General features: G+C 39.8%; 1 protein-coding gene across 4 annotated transcripts in view; it reads left to right on the top strand.

Annotated features, from left to right (window-relative positions):
- The window catches only part of RABGAP1L (RAB GTPase activating protein 1 like), a 454,513-nt gene that overhangs the window by 63,878 nt on the left and 366,684 nt on the right, over positions 1–23,951 (top strand). For all 4 annotated transcript variants that reach the window (XM_028530695.2, XM_036015478.1, XM_036015477.1 and 1 more), the window contains 4 exons: positions 475–632; positions 1,823–1,933; positions 17,939–18,005; positions 21,643–21,745. In XM_028530695.2, the coding sequence (XP_028386496.1) occupies positions 475–632; positions 1,823–1,933; positions 17,939–18,005; positions 21,643–21,745 (439 nt within the window). The remainder of the gene's footprint in view (positions 1–474; positions 633–1,822; positions 1,934–17,938; positions 18,006–21,642; positions 21,746–23,951) is intronic.

Genomic DNA, 23,951 nt, shown 5'->3' with positions numbered 1-23,951 from the left:
AGCATGTTTGCTTATTGCCAAAACCAGTGTTTGTTGCATTTAATGCCTCAAGTGTCTCGTGACGCCGAGGGAAGTGAGGAGAGAAATTGACCACTTGAGCTAAGATCTTGTTGGCGTGTGTTGATTTAGGTGGTGGAAGGTTTAGATGGCAGCATCGTCCTAGTAATTTTTAGATTCATTCATTGCAATATAGTATATTTTAAGGCGTAGAAACATCTCTAAATAGAGTTCTTATGTGAACTTAAATATCTTTTTAGAGAAGTAACTTATATGTTTACACTATATGTACACTAAATATTATAAGCTATATATTATAAACTATATCATAAGCTAGATACGAGTATGCTTAGACTTTATCTACTGCTAAAGAAAAATACGATTATGGAAATTTATGGATTCAAGAATTGGGTGAGAAGGGTATGAAAATGTAGTTGAAGTCTTTGCCTAATGCTTCTCCCATTTTTATTCCTTTAGGTAAGCAGAATCTTGTACAGTTTCTCCACAGCATTCAAACGCGCCTCCAGATGTGTGTCGGATGTTAAAGACTCAGCTATGCCGACCCCCGACAGTGACGTGTTCACCTTCAGTGTCTCCTTGGAGGTAAAAGAGGACGATGGGAAAGGAAACTTTAGGTGAGGCTATTGCAAAAGAATAAAAATTGGTATTGTGCATGAAATATGATATTGGCTACTATAACGATTCTAGAAACTATACAATGTTTGTATAAAGCTTTAACAGGCTAAAGAAATACTGGACTGGTGAATGAATATCTTCACTTTTCTCATGCGTTTCAGATGTTTCATGTAAATGATTTTCTTAATATTTAAAAATACTGATCTTTATTACATAGAACTTAGTAAAATATTACAGGTAGCATGGAAAACAGCTATAGTCTTGTCAGTTAAGACAGTCACTTTTAGTGATTTATTTATTCCCTTTGTTTATTTCCATGGGGTATTTTTATACAATTGTATATATACAAATTTTTTCTTTTAACTTTATAAGAATTTTTCCATTAAAATGTTCTTAATCAAAGTCATTTTTAATGGTCACCAATAGTGTATTGTGTGGTTGGACCACCATTTACTTAACCCATTTAATCTATTGCATATTTAGAATGTTTTTTCCAATTCAAAAATGGGCAGATAGGACACAGTTGTGTTCCAATGGTCACCCATGTGCCTTGACTGTGCTTTCAGTTTTACCAGTAATTGTTAGGTAGGTGTTTTATTTGTTTCTTTACAGGTACAGAAATTGAGCATTAGGTCAAATAACTTGCTCAAGGTATTTTTCTTTTTCAGATAAGACAACCTGTATGTTAGACATTTATTGTGTTAATGATAATTCTTCAGAACAGTCAGTCTGGCCTAGGCTACACTGCGGCAATCTGTACCCCTTGTCCATTTTTAATTTATGCTTTCCTGGAGATGTCGCAGTCACCTCACCTTCCAGAGGTTTACAAGTGCGCTCTCCTGCATTCACTGTGTTGAAAGAGCTCACAACTGCCCTACTAGCTAAACCAGGGATGTGACTGTCTTTAAAAATAACTAAATCATATTCCTAAATCTGTTATGTTGAGAAACTAAACTTTGAAATGATGTTAAAAATCTTGTTTTTAACCCCAGTCAGGTTTTGTTGACTATAAAATCTGTAGTTTGTTACTGAGGGCAGGATGGGGGTTGAATACATTTTAAGAAAGAGTTAAAGTGCTGTTGCTTAAATATCAGCAGTTTGCTGTCTCGTTCTGACGTTGGAATAGATTATCTTATTTTATTGTATTACTTATTGTATTGTTAAGTTCTGTTCTTTTTGCATATTTCAGTCCTGTGCCTAAGGATAGAGATAAATTTTATTTCAAATTGAAACAAGGAATAGAGAAGAAGGTTGTGATTACAGTGCAGCAGCTTTCTAACAAAGAATTAGCTATTGAAAGGTAAGCAGCTTGCTCTGAATGCCCCCAAAAGCCTGTGTTGACATTGTTCTGTGTGCCAAGAAACGTACTCCCGAATCTCAGCTGTGTGCCTCACTCGCTGTGGCTCTTCACTATGCTTCCGTTTCTCCGCTTAAGACCGAGAATAAGGGTGAGAGTCGTAATGCTTTGGCCACTCGTAAATAAGGTAGCTGTCACTGGTTCGTTGCAGATCTTACCGATGGGGCAATAAACATGAGATGGCTTTATTTTTTCAGTAATAACTTCTTCAACTCTGGTCAGATCCCTTTTTCCTACAGTTTCTTATTTACATGGAAGACATTTTTTATTATTAAATAGTCCCTGTAGTTACTGGGATTTTGGAAGCTTTAAAAGATGGATACATATCTTTCAAATATATAAATGTACACACACACATACATATATGTGCGGGTGTATTTATATGTTTATGTATATATTTGTATAAAACAAAAACCTTATAGGACAAAACATACTATGAATAAAGTCAATAACAAATGATAAGTACAGAAAAAATATCCATAATATAGATGAGAGATAAAAGGTTAATATCTATAGTAGATATAAATTTCATAACAATTGACGGGAAAGAAGGGGAAAAACAAGCGAGTATGAATGGGAAAGCTCTTCACATGGCCAACAAACGTACACCTGTAAAGATGTCCCAACTGAGGTAACAGTAGGATGTCTGATTGGCAAATATAACAGGTAGAGCTGGTGGGGACATGGAGGAAAAGGGTAAGGTGTGTGTACGTGCTCTTTGAAAGCAATCTGGCAACGTCTATGCAGGTTAAAAAATGCCTAGAATGGGACACATCGGTGTCATTCTTGAGACTCTGTCTCATTGTAGATAAAAGTATACCATCTGGGGACATTTAAAAAGATATTTCTTAAAGCATTTTTTATAGTGGCAAAAACCTAGAAATAAAAACAAATACCTATTCGCTTGGCTTGGAGGAGTGGGAGAAATGGATGATCACAGAGAAAAAGAGCCTGTCTGCGAAGGCAGTTGCATACTGTGACCACTCTCTCTCCCCCTGAAACCTCCCTTCTCTAGACTGGGATGAAGGTCAGGCCCAGCCGCGGCTCTGGCTGATGGCATCATGGGAGCCTCTGTCCCAGCTGAATCTAAGAAAAGGTGTCTGCAGCTTTCTTTAGGGTGTCAGGTATTCTTCCTGTCTTTGGATCCTACTTCTGGCATCCAGAAAAAGTTCTCTTCAGCGTCTTGGTGGAGGGATGAGCCTGTATGATTTGTTTGTGAAAACAAACACAAAAATCCCACTTCATCAGTTTTAAGAGGCACATTTTCATACTTAACATCCCTGAAATTAAGGAGTGTTTAACAGTTGGTGGTATCTTATAATTACAGTTGTCATGTTTTTTTTTTCCCTTTCTTGGTAGTATAAAAAATAGTTGTGAGCCTGAAAATTGATGGCTTCTTAAAATTGAAGAAAAATAGCTGAAGGTAAAGGAATTGTTGATTTTGAGTATTTTAGTCCTAAAAGAATGATAATGAGATTTAAGAATTTTTTTTGTTAGCAGTAGATATAGCAATGTTTTAGTCTTTTTATTTGGAATTACTTTCAAACTCATAGAAGAGATAAAAAAATAAAACCTGTACAGAGAACACTTGTGTACTCTCTACTCAGAACCATCTATTGGTCATATTTAGCCCATGTGCTTTGCGCCCACTCTCTCAATCTCTCAATTTCTGTGTCTCTGTCCCTGTTTCTCTCTCCCTACTTATACACATACACACAGCACACACACGCATTTGCTTTTCTGAGCAGTTTAAGGGTAAGTTACGTACTTCGTGGCGTTTTATTCTTATGCTCTTCCTTAGGAAATGGGTATCTCTTCTGTAGCCACGTTATGTGTATCAGTGCAGCAAATTTAACATTCATGCAATACTTTATTTGACTTGCCATTTGTCTCCAGTTTGTTAGCTAATCTGTAACATCCTTTCCTGTTCCAGCTCAGGGTTCCCATGCATGGCATTAGTTACCATGTGTCTTTAGCTTTCTTTAACCTGGAAACATTTCTGCAGCCTTTCTGTCTCTTACAAAATGAACATTTTTGAAAAACTGCATCCCTTTCCCTTCTTTTAACATCCCTCATTTTGGATTGGTTATTCCAGCATTTCCTCGTGCTTAGATTCAGGTCACTAACTCTGTAAGTGAAGTTTCCTTCCCAGCGCTGCACATCTGGAGGCGTTTGGTACCCATCTGTCCCTCGCTGGTGGTGCTGGTTTTGATTAGCTGGGCAGGATGTCTGAATTCTTCCCTGTAATTCCTTTTTTCCTCCCTTGCAACTAGGGAGCTATCTGTGGGGTTATCCTTGAAAATACCCTGCTTCTATTCAGAATTCCTTCCTTTATTTATTCATTTATGATTCTTGCCTGATCCAATCTTTACTATGATGAATGCAAAATGAGAGTTTTCTGTCTCCTGCACTTTTTCTAGGTTTATTACCAGTTAGCCCTTGTCATTCTCGTGGAAGCCAGACCTCTTCCTTCTCTTTCATTTGCTTATCTACTTATTATTGGTATAGACTCCTGAATTCCACCCTCCACCCCAGCAGTAGTTTATAATTCACTGTAGTGCTTAATTATTTTGATGTTAAAGTTCCAGAATTCGACAGTGGGAGTCCCCGCACATGCTGTGTCCTTTGACACGCCCCAGCGCGTCCTTCCTGGCAGAGCAAAGGGCGGCTCTCCACTTGCCCAGTCTGTGGTGACACAGGCAAAGAGGTAGTAGGTGCTGGGGTGAGTAATTTAACTTTTAGTGATTGCGTAAGAACCTTGGAGTTTTATGACTAAGAAGTCTGTTATGCCCCTGTTCCAGAGGCCTATACTGTGCTTGCTTGGAAGGTGTGATCCTTTGTTTTTCTGATGAGAAGCCCCCAGTTGGATGAGTAAAGGTGAAATCGTTGAATGCCCAATCATAATGTTTTCTTGGTTAACTTAAACATGTACACGTACACTTTACACCTACATTATAAATATATTACACAAAATGTAAACTTGGAAATGTTGCCTCTTTCCCACTCATATACGTAAGACAACTTCATTCAGAATCTCTTCAATAATCTTCAGCATCAGTGTCTTCATTATCATTTTAGCTACTTTTTGAATAATTTTAAGGCATTTTCAGAGCACGTTATCTAAACTTCTGCCTAAGTTGAGATAAAGTACCTTTTGAGTCAGTATATATTGCTATCAATAGAAATTTTACATAAATCGCAAGTACACATTTGCATAGTATTGGGGTAGTTAAAAATCATTCTCTGTGTAGCCACTTACTATGAGGGGGAACCCCCCCAAACTGGGATTTATTTATTAAAAAACTGCATATTTATTCTTACATATTTAAACCTCAGTCACCTTCAAATTACTCTCCATTTGATGCAATACATCTATTGATACTTTTTTCCACCGCTCAAAACAAGTTTTTGAATTTGTCGATTTTGATGCCTTTTAGTGCTTCTGCGGTTTTTTGTTTCACCTCTTTCACATTGACAAAACATTTCCCTTTGAGCACATTTTTTCATCTGGGGAAACAAAAAAAGGCACTTGGGCCAAGATGGGGTGAATAGGGAGGGTGGGGCATGGGGGTTACGCTTTTTTTGGTCAAAAGTTGTTGAATACTCAGTGCAGTGTGAGCAGGTGCACTTGTAAATCACCCATCATGAAATGGGCAACTGTGATGAAAGAGTTAAAAAAAATTCTCTAAAGCCGAATACAGCCTCTCACAATGACACCTGCTGGTACACTGATACAGATGGGTTCCTAGAACACTCACTGAGCAGGGGAAGCCTGTACTATAAGGGGCCCACCTTCCAGAAGATAATTATGTTGGTTTTTTGGAGGGGGGTCCTTCCTAATATATTGCTTTTATTTTAATGTAATTAATCTTGATGATAGTAACAACTGTGGGTTCCTATATTCTGCAATAATTACTAAATCTATGTTACGTTTCTTTGCTTTTTCACACATTACTTAGTTGACCTCTGTAAACATCTACTCTAACACTGACTGAGACTGCTTTAGGCTATTGGTCTTCCTTAAATAATACTTTGTTCAACCTAGTGGGCAGAATTTCCTGTGATGTGTGATATTTTGTAAATACTTGGATTTATTTTTTTCTTTGGAGAAAAAAACCTTTTCCAGAAAAATACTGGCAAAATCCAGTATTTTATTGGGTTATTATGTGGTATTCAATATGTTTAAATCACAAAATGTTAAATGGTGGAATTTTAAGTAATCCAGTAGGTGGCAATCTTGTTAAGAGAATTCGTAATACCTCTGAATAGGAACCATTGCTGCTGGCAGTTAATTTATAGCATAAAGGCATTAGTGTGAAAGAAAATGCTTCAAATTTGATAATTTGTGTTTTTTCCTTTAAAAGAGAAAGTGATTTATCATTTTTAAAAACAGCTTTTTATTATGTAAAGTTTCCAACCTGAATAAAAGTAGCAAGAATGATATATTGAACCCAGTGCACCCATCACCCACTCCAAATGCAAATTTTCAATATTTTGGTTTTTTTTAAATATTACTTTTCATTATGAAAGAAGCCATTTGTTTGTGCATTCAAGAGTTCAGGTGCTCCTCATATGTGCACATTTGATAAATTACACCGCGATGATCTGTCTTGACCCCTTTGAAGGCAAATGCGAAGTCATTTTCCCACAGTCTTCGACCCCTAGCACAGGGCTAGGGACACAGCTTTGTACGTAGCTGCCCAGTACCCAGTCCGGCACTTCGCGCTTTTTCTGTGCTGAGGGAGCACTGTTGTAGGCATTACGCAGTTGAGGAAACTGAGGCACAGAGAGGTTAAATAACTTGCCAAGATCATACAATTAAATACTGAGCATAATCTGATATCAGAATATAGCTTCTTACTCTCTACTGCCTCTTATAAAACACTTGTTGAATAAATGAATAAAAAGTTTATAAAGCCATGGCTGGTGTGGCTCAGTTGGTTGAACATCATCCTGCAAACCAAAAGGTTGTGGGTTCGATTCCTGGTCAGGGCACATGCCTGGGTTGTGGGTTTGGTTCACATTCGGGCTGTGTGCAAGAGGCAGCTGATCAGTGTTTTTCTCTGTCCCTGACCACTGGCATTTCTGTGGGTTTCGTATCACCATATATAGAAATTTGCAGAAGATTTACTTGTATACTGCTAAATTGATATGGATTTTAAGAGCTTTATCTAGTGTTTAAAATGCTCCATTGCATAGCACCCACTTTGATGCTTTGAATGGATTGTTATGCTTGATACCCTGAGAACTGAGGGAGCAGTTTTTTGTTTTCTGCTGTATTATATTTTTGACTAGTTGATTTTTGGCAAATATGACAGCTTATTTTATAGTGAAATGATTTAGGAAAAATAATACCGTGTACATTTAGAAAACGGACCTCTTTGCAAGTCCTTGAGGAGAAGCAGTGTTCTAATGACGGTAGCTCCAGGCCTTGTGGAAGGTTAGTTGGCTCAGAGTTTTCTGTCTGTCAAATCCCACTCTTCCCAGAGACCTGCCCTGATGCGCACTGTGTGGGCTGGAGTGAAGGGTACAATTACAAGGCTCGTTATAAGCCTGCGACTCTGTGCTGAGAGACATGGGCCAGCACTGGCGGAAAAGAAAGGGTTTTTTTCTTTTCTCCTGGTTTGGGGTGGGAGGGGGTACAGTCATTACATGTACATTAAAATATATAACACGTTATTACTAGAAGGCAATTTGGTCATTTGTAGAGTGATTCAGAGATGTGCCTGTTTTGATTGTAAGTTCTGCTTTAGTTCTTAATTTGTGCTTGCCAGTTTATAGCAAAAAACCATATATAATGAGAATTTGAAGTGTTAAGTACCATACTTCTTAGCATGAGTGATTGACAAGTTTCCTTTTCTTGTGTTATTTTCTTGAGGAAAAGATTTCCGAGCCAATGAGTAAATAAAAATCAACAGGGCCTCTTTCCTTCCCACAAAGCAAACGGCCATCTAGTGTGATTTGACGGTGCGGAGGTGGACGGGTGGTGGTGTTTGAGCTGTTGATTATTTTTGTGCTGGTGTCATTGGACGGCAGGCCATTCCCAGGGTCTTTTGCTGAATTTACCCAGCACTTCTTTTTGCCTTTACCCGAGCCAGTTGTTGTGGTTTGCCTTAGAAGGAAGCTCAAGGCACTGCCGTGGAGTGGCCTGGATGTTAGTCTGATTTGCATCTTTCATTCTCTGCATCGGCTAGTGTGTCTGTGAAATCTCTTAAGAAGATCAAGAGTTTTAGATGTTCTAATAATTTTCCTTATCATTCTTTTCTATCTTGAAAATGAGAAAAAATTAGTAGGAAGGTACTCTCTTTTTCCTTAGGAAAATAGGGTATAGTTATATAAAATGACTCCATTGTTCTCCGATAGTTACTTAAGGTGCTTTGGAGAGTGAATAATTGGAAGTTCCTGTCTGTCTTTCAGCCTTTTTAGCAGAATTTGTAATTAGGGCGGGATTTCCAGTATCGCTCACTGCCGGCTTCTGCTGGCGCCCGGGAGAGGGAGGTGGCGCTGCGGAACCGTGTGTGCAGTGCTGTTGCCTTCTCAGCATGGCACACGAAGAAATGCCTGGTTTTTATAAGTTGCTCTGTCCTGGATATCTTGGAGTTCATATTTAAATGAACTTCTAAATTTGAAATAATTATGAACTCAGAGGAAGTTACAAAATAGTACAAGAGAGGCCCGATGTACACTTCCTTGGACTCCCCCCACTGGTAACATCTTACGTGTCCCTAGTACAGGATGGAAATTCGGGGATTGACACCGGTACAATCTGTAGATTTCAATGGGAGTTCTTTTTGAATTCTTTTGTAAATCATAGTATACTTCTATAATATAATAATAATTTCTTAATTACTTGTTTTTCTAGTGGCAAGGGATCTTTACTTGGCTTTACTTAACTTAAGATGACTAATCAAGACAGTTATGGACAAACAAAGGAGCTGCCCAGTCCTGGCTGGAGAGAGTTCCTGGTTGTTCAAATGTAGAAGTATTTCTTTAATCAAGATATATTTGACATTTAGCAATGTGTAAATTTAGGGTATACAACATATTGATTTAATATATTTATGTATTGTGATATGACTGCCATTGTAGTGATAGTTACCACCTCTGTCAGGTCCCTTAATTATCATTTCTTTCTTGTGGTTGGAAGCGTTCAGATTGCCTCTTAGCAAGTTTGATTATAATGCAGCTCCGTTCTCTGTGTTCACTGTACTGTGCATGAGACTGCTAGTGCTTGCTTACTACTGGTTGTGAGTTTGTGCCCTCACACAGCATCTCTTCTGTTCCCCAAGGTCCATTTATGTTGTTGCAAGGGGCAGGACTTCCTTCCCTCTTATTACTACTGAATAATACTCCACTGTGTGAGTGTGGGTGTGCGTGTGTGTGTGTGTCACATTTTCTTTATCTCTGCATCCATTGATGGGTGCTTTGGCTGTTTTTGTGCCTTGGCGATTGTGAATGAGGCTGCAATAAACATGGGAGTGCTTATATCTCATACCTACTTGATACCCTGTTTTCATTTCCTTTGGGTGTATACCCAGAAGTGGACTTGCAGGATTACATGTTAGATCTATTTTTAATTCTTTGAGGAACCTCCATAGTTTCCATAAGGGTGAATCAATTTATATTCTTGATTTACATTATATGTTATTTCTTATTTTTAAGAAAACAAAGAAGGTATTGATTATTTCTAGTAATAATATAACACATTATTTCTAGAAGGTGTAGGAAATTGTGATTTCTAATGTGGCTTTTAAGTAATTAGAAGAGATGAGGTTTTAATTATATCCTCTGCTGGTTATCAGTTTATTGCCTCTTGCTTCCAAATCTACCCTCTTGTCTCTTATCTGCCAGTTTTGTGCAAGCAAACACAATATTGTGCCAGTAGAGGGTGCTGGAGAGACACTATAGGAGGAAGGGACTGCTCTTCCTGGTTCTGGCGTGATTGTTGTGATTGCTTCTTCCCCTAAGACTCTGGGACGTTCTGTGGTGCTGGGCTCCAGCTGGGCACCCAGTGCATGGTGTCCTTTGAGTTGCCAGTCCTGGTCCTGGCTCAGTGAGACGTGGCCCTCCAGACCCAAACACCGTGGTCTCCAGGGATCTCACCTTGGCTGTCTGCACCTTGAGGGTTGTTTCCCGCTTGCTTGTGGCCCAGCTTTGCCTGGACAGTCCAGTAAGCTTCTTTGTCTTCCACCGAGTTGCAGTCTGTCCTCTCTTGTGAGGTGTGGATACCAGCTTTAGGGAGAGGACCCTGCTTCCGAGTTTGCTGTTCCTCGGGGCTCTCCCTTAGCCTTAGGGTATTCTTTAGAATTCTGTTTCTAGTTACTCTCCTGTTACAGTTAATAATTATTTATAGTACACCTTTCCTGTTCAAATTATTGTGTTTTCTCGCTCCTAATTGAACCTCCACTGACACAGTATCTATTTAAATTAGTACCTAATGAAAGTAACCAGTCTCATAAAGTTTCTGATACATCGTAGGCCTAACTACGGAGTACATGTCAGCAGCAGGTTTTTTCCTCCAACATTTTTTGTCCATGGAGGGTTGAATTAGCAGATGTGGAGCTCACAGATATGGCAGGCTCACTGTAATTATTTCATATTGCTGGTGAACATTGCTTAGTTACTAATATTTTGTTCTTACATATAATGACAACATAGTGTTTTTAAAAAAATTTTTAAAGATCTTTGGAGGGAGGAGTGGTACAGGGTGGAGGGGGATAAAGGGAAAAAAAGTGGGACAACTGTGATAGCATAATCAATAAACTATACTTAGAAAATAAAAATAAAAATCTTTTTTAAAACAGATTTTGGTTCATTTGAAGGGAAGGAGGAAGAACTACATGAAATGTGTTTTTATTTAGTAGAACTTTAGATGATTAACAAAAGTTAAATGTTTTTATTACATGTGAAATTTTAATTTGTGCTTTGAATATTAATTTGATTTTTTCTACTTTCTATATGGTTTAATAAGTTTATTTACCCTTTTTATTCTCATGTTATCCTTCTAATTGTCATTTACCTGTTTTCTCTAAGGTTTATATATAGATAAATCATTCCTATATTCCATTTTAGAAAACTGTTATTCTTTTGGTAACTGACCAAAGCTTTACAAAGCTCAATTCAACTGTGTCAAGTGAAATTGAGCTTCTGGGGAATCTATATTATTTTACACACAGATGATACTCTTTTTTTTAACTTTTACTTTAAAAAATTTTTTAAAAAGATTTTATTTATTTATTTTTAGAGAGGGAAGGGAGGGAGAAAGAGAGAGAGAGAGAAACATCAATATGCGGTTGCTGGGGGCCATGGCCTGCAACCCAGGTATGTGCCCTGATTGGGAATCGAACCTGCTATGCTTTGGTTTGCAGCCCATGCTGAATCCACTGAGCTGCGCCAGCCAGGGCAGATGATACTGTTTTATATTAAAGGTTTCTTTACTAGAAATGTGAATAGCAAAATAGGGCTGTGAAGGTCTGAACCTGCTGTTCCTGAAGTCTGCTCCGGAGCTTGGTTCTTGACCGGTGTCCCGGTGTCCGGGACTCAGGTTTCGGGAGGGTCCCCGCCATCCCGGAGCTGACAGGAGCGGCTCACGGTGCCCAGACTGTTGGTGCAAACAGCGTGGCTTTCACTGAGCTCCTGCTTTCCTCCTGGGAGGTGGGAATCGTGGTGCATGGTAGGCATTGGGTACTTACGTGATTAGCTCCCGATAAAAATCTTAGACACTGAGGCTCTGAGCTTCCACGGTGGACATTTCACACGTCTCAGCTCGCTGCTGGAGGGGTTGTGTCCGCTGTGGCTCTGCAGAGAGAGGCCTCTCAGAGTTCGCCCTGCTTCCTCTAAACTTCACGCCGTGCGCCTTTTTCCTTCGCTGATTTTGCTTCGTGTCAGTTCACGCTAATCAACCACGGGCATGAATACAGGTGTATGCTGGGTCCTGGTGGCAGAGCTTCGACGGGAGTGCTCCTGGGGACCCCAACACAAGGGCATTTTGTTACTAGTATTTCATGCAGGAGTCACATTTAAAATCACTATTTCTGTCTTTGTGTGTGTAGCTTTTATAATATAGAAAGTCTGTATTTGCCTGATGGAAGGTCTCAATGAGGACGTGGGAAAGCTGTTTGGGACCTTGTCTTCAGGGGAGCAGTGGCATTTGTGAGTTGAGGTTGTGAGCTAATGTAAAATAAATACACACTTGGGTTCAAGTGCATGTTTACCCTTTGCAAACCCATCACACTGGGACATCCAGAAGTTACCTTTTCTTGAAGTAACTTCAAGTAAACTCCCTCCATGCTCATGTAGTTTGTTCCCCTTTTTACCTCCCATCAGTAATGGTAAGAGGGCGCCCGGAACCCCACATCCCTCTGATAACACTGCCCCTGCCTGGACTTGGGCGCCTCACCTGCCCCAAACCGAGTAGAGCAGGGTGCTGCAGAGCTTGCATGTTCTTGCCAAGGCCCTCTCCCGACCCTGGGTCTTCAGCCTCTCTGAAGTCATCTATTTCCATTTAGCCTGTTTCTTCCAGGCCTTACAAGAAGTCCCGGACTCCTGGGTTTTCCATCAATACCCAGATTCTAGTCCCCATGACTGTGTATATTCCCCCGTCTGACACACCCATCTTCCACCTTGGCCCAACCCTCTAAACCGTTCCATTCTCCAGTCTGGAACAGCAACAGTCCATCATCAACACAACTCCTTTTCCCCTCCACCCAGTCACCTTCACTTTAGGATCTGGCTTTTGCCTGAGTCCACCACTCCCCTTACAGCCCTTTCTAATGATGGATGTTTCTCGCCCGTTGTGCCTCTGGCCTGGAGGTGTGTAGGCATCTGTCCTGCATGCCTTTGCTTCTTCCAGACTGTTGTTGCTCCTTCCTCCTTAAACCCCCCAGCTTCAGAGTTCACGCACTGGAGTTTTACCTCTCTCTCTCTGCTGTGTTATTGCTCCCCTCTCTGTCCTTCACACTCCCCTTTCTCCTTGCTGTGACCTGCACATCCTTGGGGTTCCCATCGTTCTTTGAAGATTGAGCTTCTGGCTCACCGTCATTCTAAGCATTAGGCTTCTCTTCATTTTGGGCAGTTTTCGTATCTATGTAGATGATGTTTCTGATAATCTAGCTTCTTAATTTCTTGACCTGTGCTTGTCTGAAGATCTTGTCCTCTTCCCTGCCTCAAACACCTGCGTCTCTGGTTATACTGTAGATTTTGTCCCTACCAGTATTTGAAGGTCACAGAACAATGGCAGTTTCTCCCGGGGAGAAAAATCGATATATACAGAAGGTCACTTTCGTATCTGTTGCACAGTTCCACGCTACCGTGCCTAGCGAGGAATGCCTGTGTGTCTTTCTTAACTTCGGATCCTTCAGTGAGGCAAAAACAGTCCCGATAATTGTATGTAGGAGATTTTTTCTAACTGTCTTTTGCTTTAACTTTTTCAGGTTGAGACTAACTGGAATTCAATTTTTATGAAATTATTTATCGTTTTTATATATTGTTCTAAAAAGCCATGATTGAGTTCTAGCTTTTGTTGCTTGCAGTCGTTTGTCCCTCCTGTCGTGCTGTCACTTTTCATCTTCAATGACAGAGGTTTAGTAAGAGACGGTCGTCTTGAACGGATACTCATGAGAGGCCTGCCTCCTCCCTTTTCCCTCCCTTCCCGTTTCCCTCCACAGTCTTCATGGCCGTGTGTAGAGTCCTAATGAATCAAGGGACAAAGAGGAAAAATTAAAAAAGGATGTTTCCTATTGCAGCACATTAACACATCCCCTTTATTTTTCTCATTTATTTTTCCATCATTAAGTCTAAAACAATGCTAGATACAGAGTTTTTGTGTTGGTTTGGGCGCTAACTTGGTGTTAAAAGCTGTTTTAAACTCTGTTTTGAGTAAAATCTCATTAGGTATTGTGGAAAGCCGAACTTTTTCTTCATATTTGTAGTGGTGATTGTAATGATAATCTGTGACTGGCACTGCTCTAGTTCCCAGTATTAACGTGTAGCCCGTTCTACCAGAAAGCCAGGGAGGCGGCCAGGGTGCAGTGCGGAAAAGACCACACAGTTTGGGAGTCACAGACGCGGGCTTCAGTCCAGTGTTACAACTTAATAGGTGTGTGGTTTGGGCAAATCACCCCTACTTTTTGGAACAATGGTTTTTTTGCTAGGTTATTAGAAGATAGGTTTGAAATATAAATGTAACAATATAGTAATGTCTGACTTAAAGTTGAGTTTCAGTAACCAGAGACATGGACACATGGGACAGACTGGCAGCTGCCAGAGGGGAGAGGTCGGGGGAAGTGGTGGGAAGACGGGGAAGGGACGAGTCAAAGAACATGTATGAATGACCCATAAACATGGACCACGCACGGTGTGGACATGGACTGTGGGAGCGGGGTGGGCTGGGCGGAGGAGGGCCAAGGGGGAGAAGTTAGGACAATTGTAATAGAATAAATGATAATAAATAAAATAAAGCAGACACTCACTAAACAATAGCTGGTATAATTAATATGATAGTATCATCTCATTCTCAGAGGTTCGACTTCACATTCTGGGCAGGTCAGCTGTTCACTGCAGCATGTGATAAATAACGTTGGGTGTGTCTCGCTCTGCCTCGTTAACATTCTGCACTACCGCGCTCAGAGAACTTACCATATCAGGTTGTAATTGCCTGTTTACTTATTTTTCTCCCCTCCTAGACTGTGAGCTCCTTAGAAAATAGGTGTGAAAGCAATTTACTTTCTATATTATTTATAGAGTTAATAAGAGAAGGTTGAATACTTTGAATTCCCCAGTGAAACACTTAATATTTGCCTTGGGTGTTTGTGGTAATAATAATATCTATCTAATTACTGACACATTATTCCTAATAGACCTTGCTTGTCTCCATAGGAAACCTGGTGTGCTTTAATGAAGTATAATTTTGGAAATGACTAATGCAGCTTGATATTGATAGGAAAAAAGTTGTGCAAATTTAGTGCTGGAAGAGCCCGCAGAGTGTATCTATTACACTTCTCTTTTCCAAAGGAGGAAGCAGAGGCCTGAGGGGGTCAGGTGCTTTCTCTAAGGTCACACTGCTAGTTGGTGGCAGGATTTTTTATTTATAACCCAGAAAAAGAACAGTGCATCAAAGATCATCAAAATAAGGTAATATGTGTTGCCATTTAAGGAAAACCTAAACTTCCAAGACTCCTTTTGCAGTTGAGCTTAACCTAGGAATATTATATTAAGGAAATATAAAATTGCACCATTTACCTGCAAGAGCTAGACAAATAATATAAGAGTTTAAATGTTTTTAAAAAAGCAAAAGGAAAGGTAGGGAGGCTGCATACTAAACTGTTAGCATTGGTTTCGAAGGAGGCTAAGATAGAGAAGGGAGAATTGATTTTTTGCTATATACTTTGGTATTCATTAACTTTTTACAATGAGTATATAGTAGTTTTATAATTAAAAAGCCCTATAATATAGGGAATTGTTCTTTTCTTATCCTCACCTCAGGACATAATTTTAGAGAGAGGGGAAGGAAGAGGAAGAGAGAGGGAGAGAAACATCGATGTGAGAGAGAAACATTGGTTGGTTGCCTTTCATCCATGCCCCAAGCAGGGACTGAACCTACAACCCAGATGTGTGCCCTGACTGAGGGGTCAAACCTGCGACCTTTTGGGGTTCCACCGAGCCACCAGCCAGGGCTGGGGAATCGTTCTTTTAAAAAATCCATGAGTGATGAAAACAAGCAAGATATACAGCAATTTTTTCTTTTCCACAGTTTCACTTTCCATGGTTTCAGTTACCCTGGCCAGTCATGGTCCAGAAATATTAGTTGGAAAATTCTAGAAATAAACAATCTATAAGTTTTAAATTGCATGCTGTTTTTTTGTAATATGACAAAATTAGGCTATGCACATTGCCCGCCTGTTAGTGACTGAGTTGCTGCCTCGGTTTTCAGATCTGCTATTGAGGTGTCGTGGGGCTGGTGTTCCAGGCACCCCCATTTTACTTCATGACGACCCTCAAGGGCAGCAGGAGGGACGCCGGCATTTCGGACATGCCAAGAGAAGCTGTAAGGTGCTTCCTTGAAGTGAAGAGCTGTGCGTGTATAGGATAAACTCGGGGTCCATAGGGTTTGGTGCCGTCTGTGGTTTCAGGCACCCGCCGAGGGTCTGGGAACGAACCCCCGGAGGGTAGGGGGGCTACTGTCCGGGCAGTGTCAGGCACGTCTGTCTCACTGACCTGACTTTTAGCTGGGGACCACATCTTATATCTGAAAAGAATGAACTTTTTTATTCTTTCTTATCAAGAATATAAGGCATTAGTAGAAGACATAGTACAATAGTATGATTAATTAACTTTTCATTTATACAGATAGCGTTTATTATAGGAGTTCGTAGGAGGGAGATCAAACAGTGTATAGTAATCATATTACAATCATGACTATCAGAGTATGATTGCCTCTGCTGTAGTAGATTATGTTTTGTTCAGTGATACAATAATAAGCTCGGAAAGCTGTCCTCGGAGCTTATCAAGATTATCTGCGTTACATACTTGATTATTTTTGGAGGCCGAAGGGGAATCTTGAGCAAAGTATCCTAAAGTACTCAGAGGAAGTATATGCTGTTTTACTGCTTACTGGGCTCGTATTTGGACAGGGCCAATCACCTGTTCATGGGGAAAAGAGCCAATGCCACTAGAAAAGTAAACCTTTGGTAAATAACAAGGATCAGATTAAATATTGACTGTCCAGCTACCACATTTTTTGAAATTAAAAAAAATCTTATATGTAGTTGATCTATGTTCTCTACTTCTTGTGTGAAATGCTCCATATTATATTTTTAAATTTTGGAAAGCTGCAGTAAAAACACTCTAGGAAGCCCTGACCAGTGTGGCTCAGTTGGTTGGGTGTCATCCCGCAAGGCAAAAGGTTGCAGGTTCGATTCCTGGTCAGGGCATGTACCTGAGTTGTGGGTTTGGTCCCTGGTTTGGGTCCCAGTAGGGGCACGTGTAAGAGGCAGCCAGTCAGTTTTTCTCTTTCCCCTCTTTCTCCCTTTCTTCCCCTCTCTCTGTAAATAAATAAATATGAGAAAGCACTGTAGGAAGTGTGGATATGCAGTGTTGGCAGGGAGACGCTGGGCAGATCACATGGCCTCTGGAATTACAGGGCCTGTGGAATAGCCATGTGAGGTTGGGTAAATTGCTCAACTTCTCCAGACCTTGCTTCCCTTTAAAGCAGAATTAACAATAATACCCTAACAAATAAAAAATGTTATATTTAATTGAAGTTTGGAGCTTATTAAAATCCTTACAAATAAAGGGGTAGTGTCAGTGGGATTTCTCACACTTCTTTAGCATCAGTAAGCATAGAATAAAGCAGATGGTTAATAGTACGTTGGATAATATTTTCACTAATATAATAATGTTTTTAGTAATGTGTTTCATACCACTTTTTTTTTCTAAACTGAGGACATAGTTTTAATAAGCTGTTCAGTCAGCATGACTGTTGAGGGCCTGGGTGACTGTTTCTGTTAACACAGCTTGATGCAGAAGGAGAGCAAAGTATCTTATTCTTACTTTTTTCTTAAATCTCATTTTTAATTTAACTGGGTTAGATGATTTTGACCTAAATATTTGGAATAACTCTAAGGCAAATAAAATCTCATTTCTATCTAGAAACAATTTGTATCTCACTACTGTATTCTGTCTCCATCAACAATTTTGTGGCCATTTTTATTTTTATCACATTTTCTGATCTTTGCTAATCTTTTACATGCAAAAATAAAGATCTGGGAATTTCTACATGATTTTTATTATTTATCTTAGTGAATTCTTATTTGTGCTATTTCTGTAAAAAAAGCTATTTGTAAGTACAGAGCTCAGATTGTATAGTTGTTATATAACAGATTTTTGCTCACTGGGCTCCTATATACTCTTGATACCTTATTTCTCCTTTCTTCCCCCCAATATTTTCAGATGTTTTGGAATGTTGTTAAGCCCAGGTCGAAACGTGAAGAACAGTGACATGCATTTACTGGATATGGTAATGATAACCTTAAGCACTTCAATTAACCAAGTAAAGATATGATAGTTACTTAATGCTTTTCATGTATTTTCTGTTGTAAAACTATGTTGTATTGGAAAAATTGTTTCTAACTTTAAGCTGTATGGTAGTAATAATGAAATTTGAAAATCTAAAGTTAAAATTAATAATGAGAGAGAGATTTGGGGAAATTCCTCCAAAAAATTCATATGCAACTCGAAAGCCAGTAAAAGGACAGATTTATGACAGTCTCCATCCATTCGTCTGTTTGGCTTCTTGGAAGGATGTCTTTTCTTTCAGCCCAAAAGAGCAAGTACATGATTATAACAGGCATATCCAGGGTGAATTTGGTGCCTTTTATGTATTTTAATGCATTGTTATTAACTTGAGTATTGTGACTGTTGCTTTTATTTTCTTAAGAGCATTTCCCTCTCTGAATTTCTCCTGCTTGATTATCTGTCCTCAGCAAAATGTATTTCCTGCGGGCGCAGCATTTATTTCAGGAATGCCCGTAAAGGTCAATATGTATTTTAGAGTTGGTATTCGACGTAAAGATAGCAGGCCATCTTAACTTTTAAACAGAAATACCTTTTAATATTGCAGTTAATGAAAACATTTACTTTGTGGTTTAGAAATATTGTAGGAAATAGTCATCTTAGAGTAAACAAAGCTTTCTACTTCACTGCGATTTTTATATTTAGTGACAACAAATACTACATGTTTTTTTCCCTTTCACCTGTGTTTTTCAAATGTCAGGTAAATGTCACCAATTATGTCAACATTTTCTTTATTTCCTGGTGACAGCCCATTGATTTTTCTAGTGGTACGGGAATGGTTCAGTTAGCATTTTTGAGCTCCCAGTGGTGTGCCAACTGTGTGAAGTGCTGGGGTTGTAGAATAAGGCAGAACACAGCTCTTACCACCCGTGGGTTCATAGTCTTGTGATGGAAACAGACCCTGAAGTCTGGAACTACAGCAGTGGGTTAAGTGCTCTCATCTGGTTGGTCCAGTGAGCCACAGAAACGTAGAGGAAGTACCGCATGGATGGGTCAGGTAAGGACAGCCAGTTACATTGAACGTGAAAACAAATTAGGTGTTGATTCATCTGTCCCCCTTCCCTCTTTACAACACAGCAGTGATGCAAGTGCTTTTGCCTATGGCAATCCGGAAAATGTTGGAGCCCCGAAAATTCCTGGAGGAGGTAGTTCAGAGACATTAAACCCTTAGAAGCTCCTAGGTCTTAACTAGTCATGGTCTTTGGGAGTTTAAGAGGTGAAGATGAATCTCTGGCAGAGATTCTTCCATGAATTTAAATTCAGATTATAGAATTACAGGCATGGCGTGAACTTCTGAGGCCCTGTGCAGTCTCCACCAGTAAGAGTTTATGTTGAAATCAAGTGGCTGGTCAGCACTGAGGCCCCGGAAAGAGGGGTGGGCTGACCTGTACAACACACAGGAGGTCAGGCAGGGGTTGCATTTGCAGTTATCGGCAGCTGTGACTTGTTATTACCCAGTGCTGTTCACCTCCACACTAGTTAATACATGGCCACTGAGCTTCGGCTGTTACAAAGTTATTCCTTTGTAATCACCCAGCGTCATATTCCCTGTAACCTGGCCTCATTTGTGGTATTTCTGCCCCCTAGAGCAAGACGCTAATACTGTGTCTTCTCTGACCTGTCCAAATATGTGAACACTTTTGAGAACAAGTTTCGCTTTTGTACACTTATTTCTAACACACTTTGAAAGCTTTGGAGTCTCTCTCAGCCTCTTTCTTTCCTTCTCTCCCTCTTGTCTCTCTCCTCCCCTTTTCCCTCCTTGCCTCGCTCCCTCCTTGCCTCTCCTCTGCCTCTCTCTCTGCTTCGTTCCCCCTTCCTGCCTCCCAGAATTTGCCTTTGTTTTTTGACTGCATGACTAATTATTTTAAAGGATTTTAAAAATTGTTTTCTCCATTTCCGTCTTAGCATTTAGCAGTTTCCCCCATTGTACAGTGTTTGTTATCACATATCTAACTTCATTTTATTTACTTTTTAATTTTTACTGAATCGATTGGGGTGACTTTGGTTAATAAAATTACATAGGTTTCAGCTGTACCATTCTATGATGCATCGTCTGTGTATTGTATCGTGTGTTCACTGCCCCAAGCCAGGTCTCCTTCCGTCATCTGACTTCATTTTACACGTGGTCTGCCATCACCTGACTTCTTACCATCCCTTTCAGCTCCACTTTTCAGGGCCCACTTTCCTTGGTATTTATTAATTGAAAGGAATAATTTGATTGGTCTAGCTCATTTTTTTTTTTTTTGGACTCAAGCATAGTGCAGTTCTTATCCACTGATGGAGTGTTTTTTTTTTTTTTTTTTTTTGTGGGGAGGTTAAGTACCCATTCTTGTTCCTAACAAAGGCCCTTTTAGAAAGTAGAGAGAGAGGGGATAAAGGAGAGAGATTGGGGTGAGGAGGAAGAGATGCAGGGGGAGAGAGTATGAATATGTGAGTGTTGGAAGTACTGAGTTTCCTTTACATGACCTTGAGTGTATTTCATTGAATGTGGCCCTTGCACTCAAACTATACAGTCTGATTAGTGAAAGATCACCAGTACACTAGAAAAATATGCATAGTAGTTACCAAATGACTGAAATAATTTTATAGGGATTCAGAGAAGCTTTTTTGTGGAGGTAATATTGAAAAAAAAAAGTTCTCTTTCTTTTAGTCTGACCCTTTGAACCCTCTGTATTCATAATAGGAAATTGATACGGGAAATTGAAAGTAATATAGATAATATTCTTTTTTTGCATATGCACATGTTTATATTCTGTGTGCTCTTCTGTGGGACAGCCTTTAACCTCCCCAGCCCCAGCACACACACATACAACTTTATGTGGTCTTGCTCTCAGTATAGGGAGTTGCTGGCTTCTGTAGAGAGAGTCAGGAGCTGGCTGGGAAAAAGTCTTAAAGAATAGAGGAAATGAAGACGAAGAGGAAGAGGAGATGAGAGAAGGGAAGAAGGAGGGAGTAAGGGTAGAGGGAGAGAGCCAAGAAACTTCCATGATGATTACAAACCAATTTAAGTTTTCTAATGTTGATCTGTGATTGTAAGAAAGTATGTGGATATCTGATGCATGTATAGTAGGAAAGTGTTCACTGTGAAGGTATTGATTGTGATGAAGTAAGTTAATATTTTAAGAATATATTGAAAATTAGAGCATTAGAGGAGAATACTATCTTTGCCTGTGATTAGCTATTCAATTTAACTGTCATCAGCGAGATGTATACTGCAGTTTTCAGAGCAACTGTGTACATCCTGGTATGTGTAAGATTATGAGATTTTGACACCCAGCCCAAGATCAAGGTAAGTATAACTTCATAGCAATATTATGCTTTTGTGATCCAGCATGGAAGAGTCTACCTCTTGTAACCAAGAGGTATGTGTCTCTAAACAGAAACTCTTTGAGGAAAGCTGTAGGAGAATTTCATATTTAAAGAAATGTTTTTGCAGGGTGAAAAAAATTTACAAAGAAAATAAACCCCCGTTTTGAGTATAAATCCAAATTTTAGTAAATTGGATTGTTTAAAGTAAGACACATTTGTTGTTTGAGATGAGGATTTTCTTGATGTGTCTGTTCTTTTTCAAATGTTCCCAGGAGTCTATGGGAAAGAGCTGTGATGGGAGGGCCTACGTCATCACTGGGATATGGAACCCCAATGCACCCGTCTTTCTGGCACTTAATGAAGAAACCCCAAAAGGTGACTTTTTTTCAAAGATTCCTTATTATTTGCTTAAAACTTTACATTACAGACAATGTTGTTTTACCATGTTTTTAAAATCTGCTCATTTAAAGGGAAGTATTTTTATTAATAGATTTGACTGTGAAATTTAGCCTTGTTTTGACACATGTGTTGAGCACAGTGCACATATCTGACCTAGTTTTCTTACTATTCATTTTGAATTTCTACACCCAATACTATTTCTTTAGCATGAGGAGAATGGTCCATTGCAAGGAAAATGATATTCTATGTTAATGTGTGTGATGCATTAATACATGCTAAATCTTATGTGTTTTTACATGATCACTACACATATGATTGACACTGAAAACTATCATACTGAGGCACAATAGAAAGTAATACACAGATTGAGTATGAATAACACTCTTTAGAGAGGACTTCTGGTCAAGATGGACATAAACAGGTCTTGCCTCTGTGCACAACTATAGCAAAGAAAAGATACACTACAAAACGGGTATCACCCAGAATTGTCAGAAAATTGAGCTGTGTGGAAGGCTAACAACCAAGGATTTAAAGAAACCACATTCATCCAGATGAGTAGGAGGGGTGGAGATGCGGTGTGGCGCAGAGAGGCATGGACACAGATATGGGTGGTCCTACATTCACACGTGGTGGATGAAAAATGGGAGGGGTACCTGGGGAGTGAGGGATTCCAGCCCCAGTCCAGACCACCCAGCCCCTGGGTCCCAGTGCCAGAAAGCTATGTCCCCATACCTTCTGGCTATAAAAACCAGTGCGGGTTAGGACAGTGGAGGAAACTACATCCTTTTAAAGGGCCTGCAATGAACTTAGGATTCACACAGACCCACCACCTCTGGGATTCAGCACCAGGGTAACAGCTGGGAGGGCACCAGTGGCGTATGGGGAGAAAGTGAAGTGTGAGTGGGGAGACAGCTTCTTCCTGGGCAAAACTCCAGGGGCCAGGTAGCGGCCTTGTCCTCTCTGCAATGCCTCCCTCACACAGAGCAGTGGAGCTGTGCCACGGGTTGCCCTGCCCTGGCCGTTACCTAAGGCTCTGCACCATACAACGTAACAGGTGCACTACGACGGAGTCAAAGCCACTCTACCAAATGCACAGAAACAAACACAGGGAGGCTGCCAGATTGAGGAGACAAAGAATTATGGCCCAAATGAAAGAACAGAATGAAACCCAAGAAAAAGAACTGCATGAAACAGATAATCAACCTGTCAGATGCACAGTTTAAAACACTGGTTATTAGGATGCTCCAGGGACTCATAGGGTACTTCAATGCTATAAAAGAGATCCACACAGAAATGAAGTTTGCATTAAGTGAAATGAAAAATATACAGAGACCTAACAGAGGAGAGGATGAAGAATCAAACCAATGATTTGGAACACGGGGAAGGAAAAAGCATTCAATCAGAACAGCAGGAAGAAAAAAGAATTCAAAACAACAAGGACAGGCTTAGGAACCTCATGGACATTTTTAAACATACCAACATCTGAATCATAGGGGTGATAGAAGGAGCAGAGGAAGAGCAAGAAATTGAAAACTTATTTGAAAAAATAATCAAAGAAAACCTCCTTAATTTGGTGAAGGAACTAGACATACAAGCCCAGGAAGCACAGAGTCCCAAACAAGATGGACCCAAAAAGGACCACACCAAGACACATCATAATTAAAATACCAAAGGTTAAAGATAAAGAAAAAATCTTAAAAGCAGCAAGAGAAAAGTAGAGAGTTATCTACAAAAGAGTTCCCATAAGACTATCAGCTGATTTCTCAAAAGAAACTTTTCAGGCTAGAACGGACTGGTAAGAAGTTTTCAAAGTGATGAAAAGTAAGGACCTACAACCTAGATTACTCTATCCAGCAAAGCTATCATTCAGAATGGAAGGGCAGATAAAGTGCTTTCCAGACAAGGTAAGAAGTTCATCATCACCAGGCTGTTATTATATGAAATGCTAAAGGGAATTATATAAGTAAAAGAAGATCAAAACAAGGAACATTAAAATGGCAACAAGTTCACAACTATGAATAATTGAATCCAAATAACAGCACACAAGCAGAACAGGAACAGAATCATAGATTCAGAGATCATTTGGAGGTTATCAGTTGGGAGGGGGAAGAGAGAAAATGGGGGAAAAGCTGCAGGAATTAAGAAGCACAAATTGGTAGGTACAAAATAGATGGGGATATTA

The sequence above is a fragment of the Phyllostomus discolor genome, chromosome 14, assembly GCF_004126475.2.
Source record: "Phyllostomus discolor isolate MPI-MPIP mPhyDis1 chromosome 14, mPhyDis1.pri.v3, whole genome shotgun sequence".
NCBI classification, from domain to species: domain Eukaryota; kingdom Metazoa; phylum Chordata; class Mammalia; order Chiroptera; family Phyllostomidae; genus Phyllostomus; species Phyllostomus discolor.
Note: the sequence above shows the minus strand (reverse complement) of the source record. Positions and strands in the feature narration are given on the sequence as shown.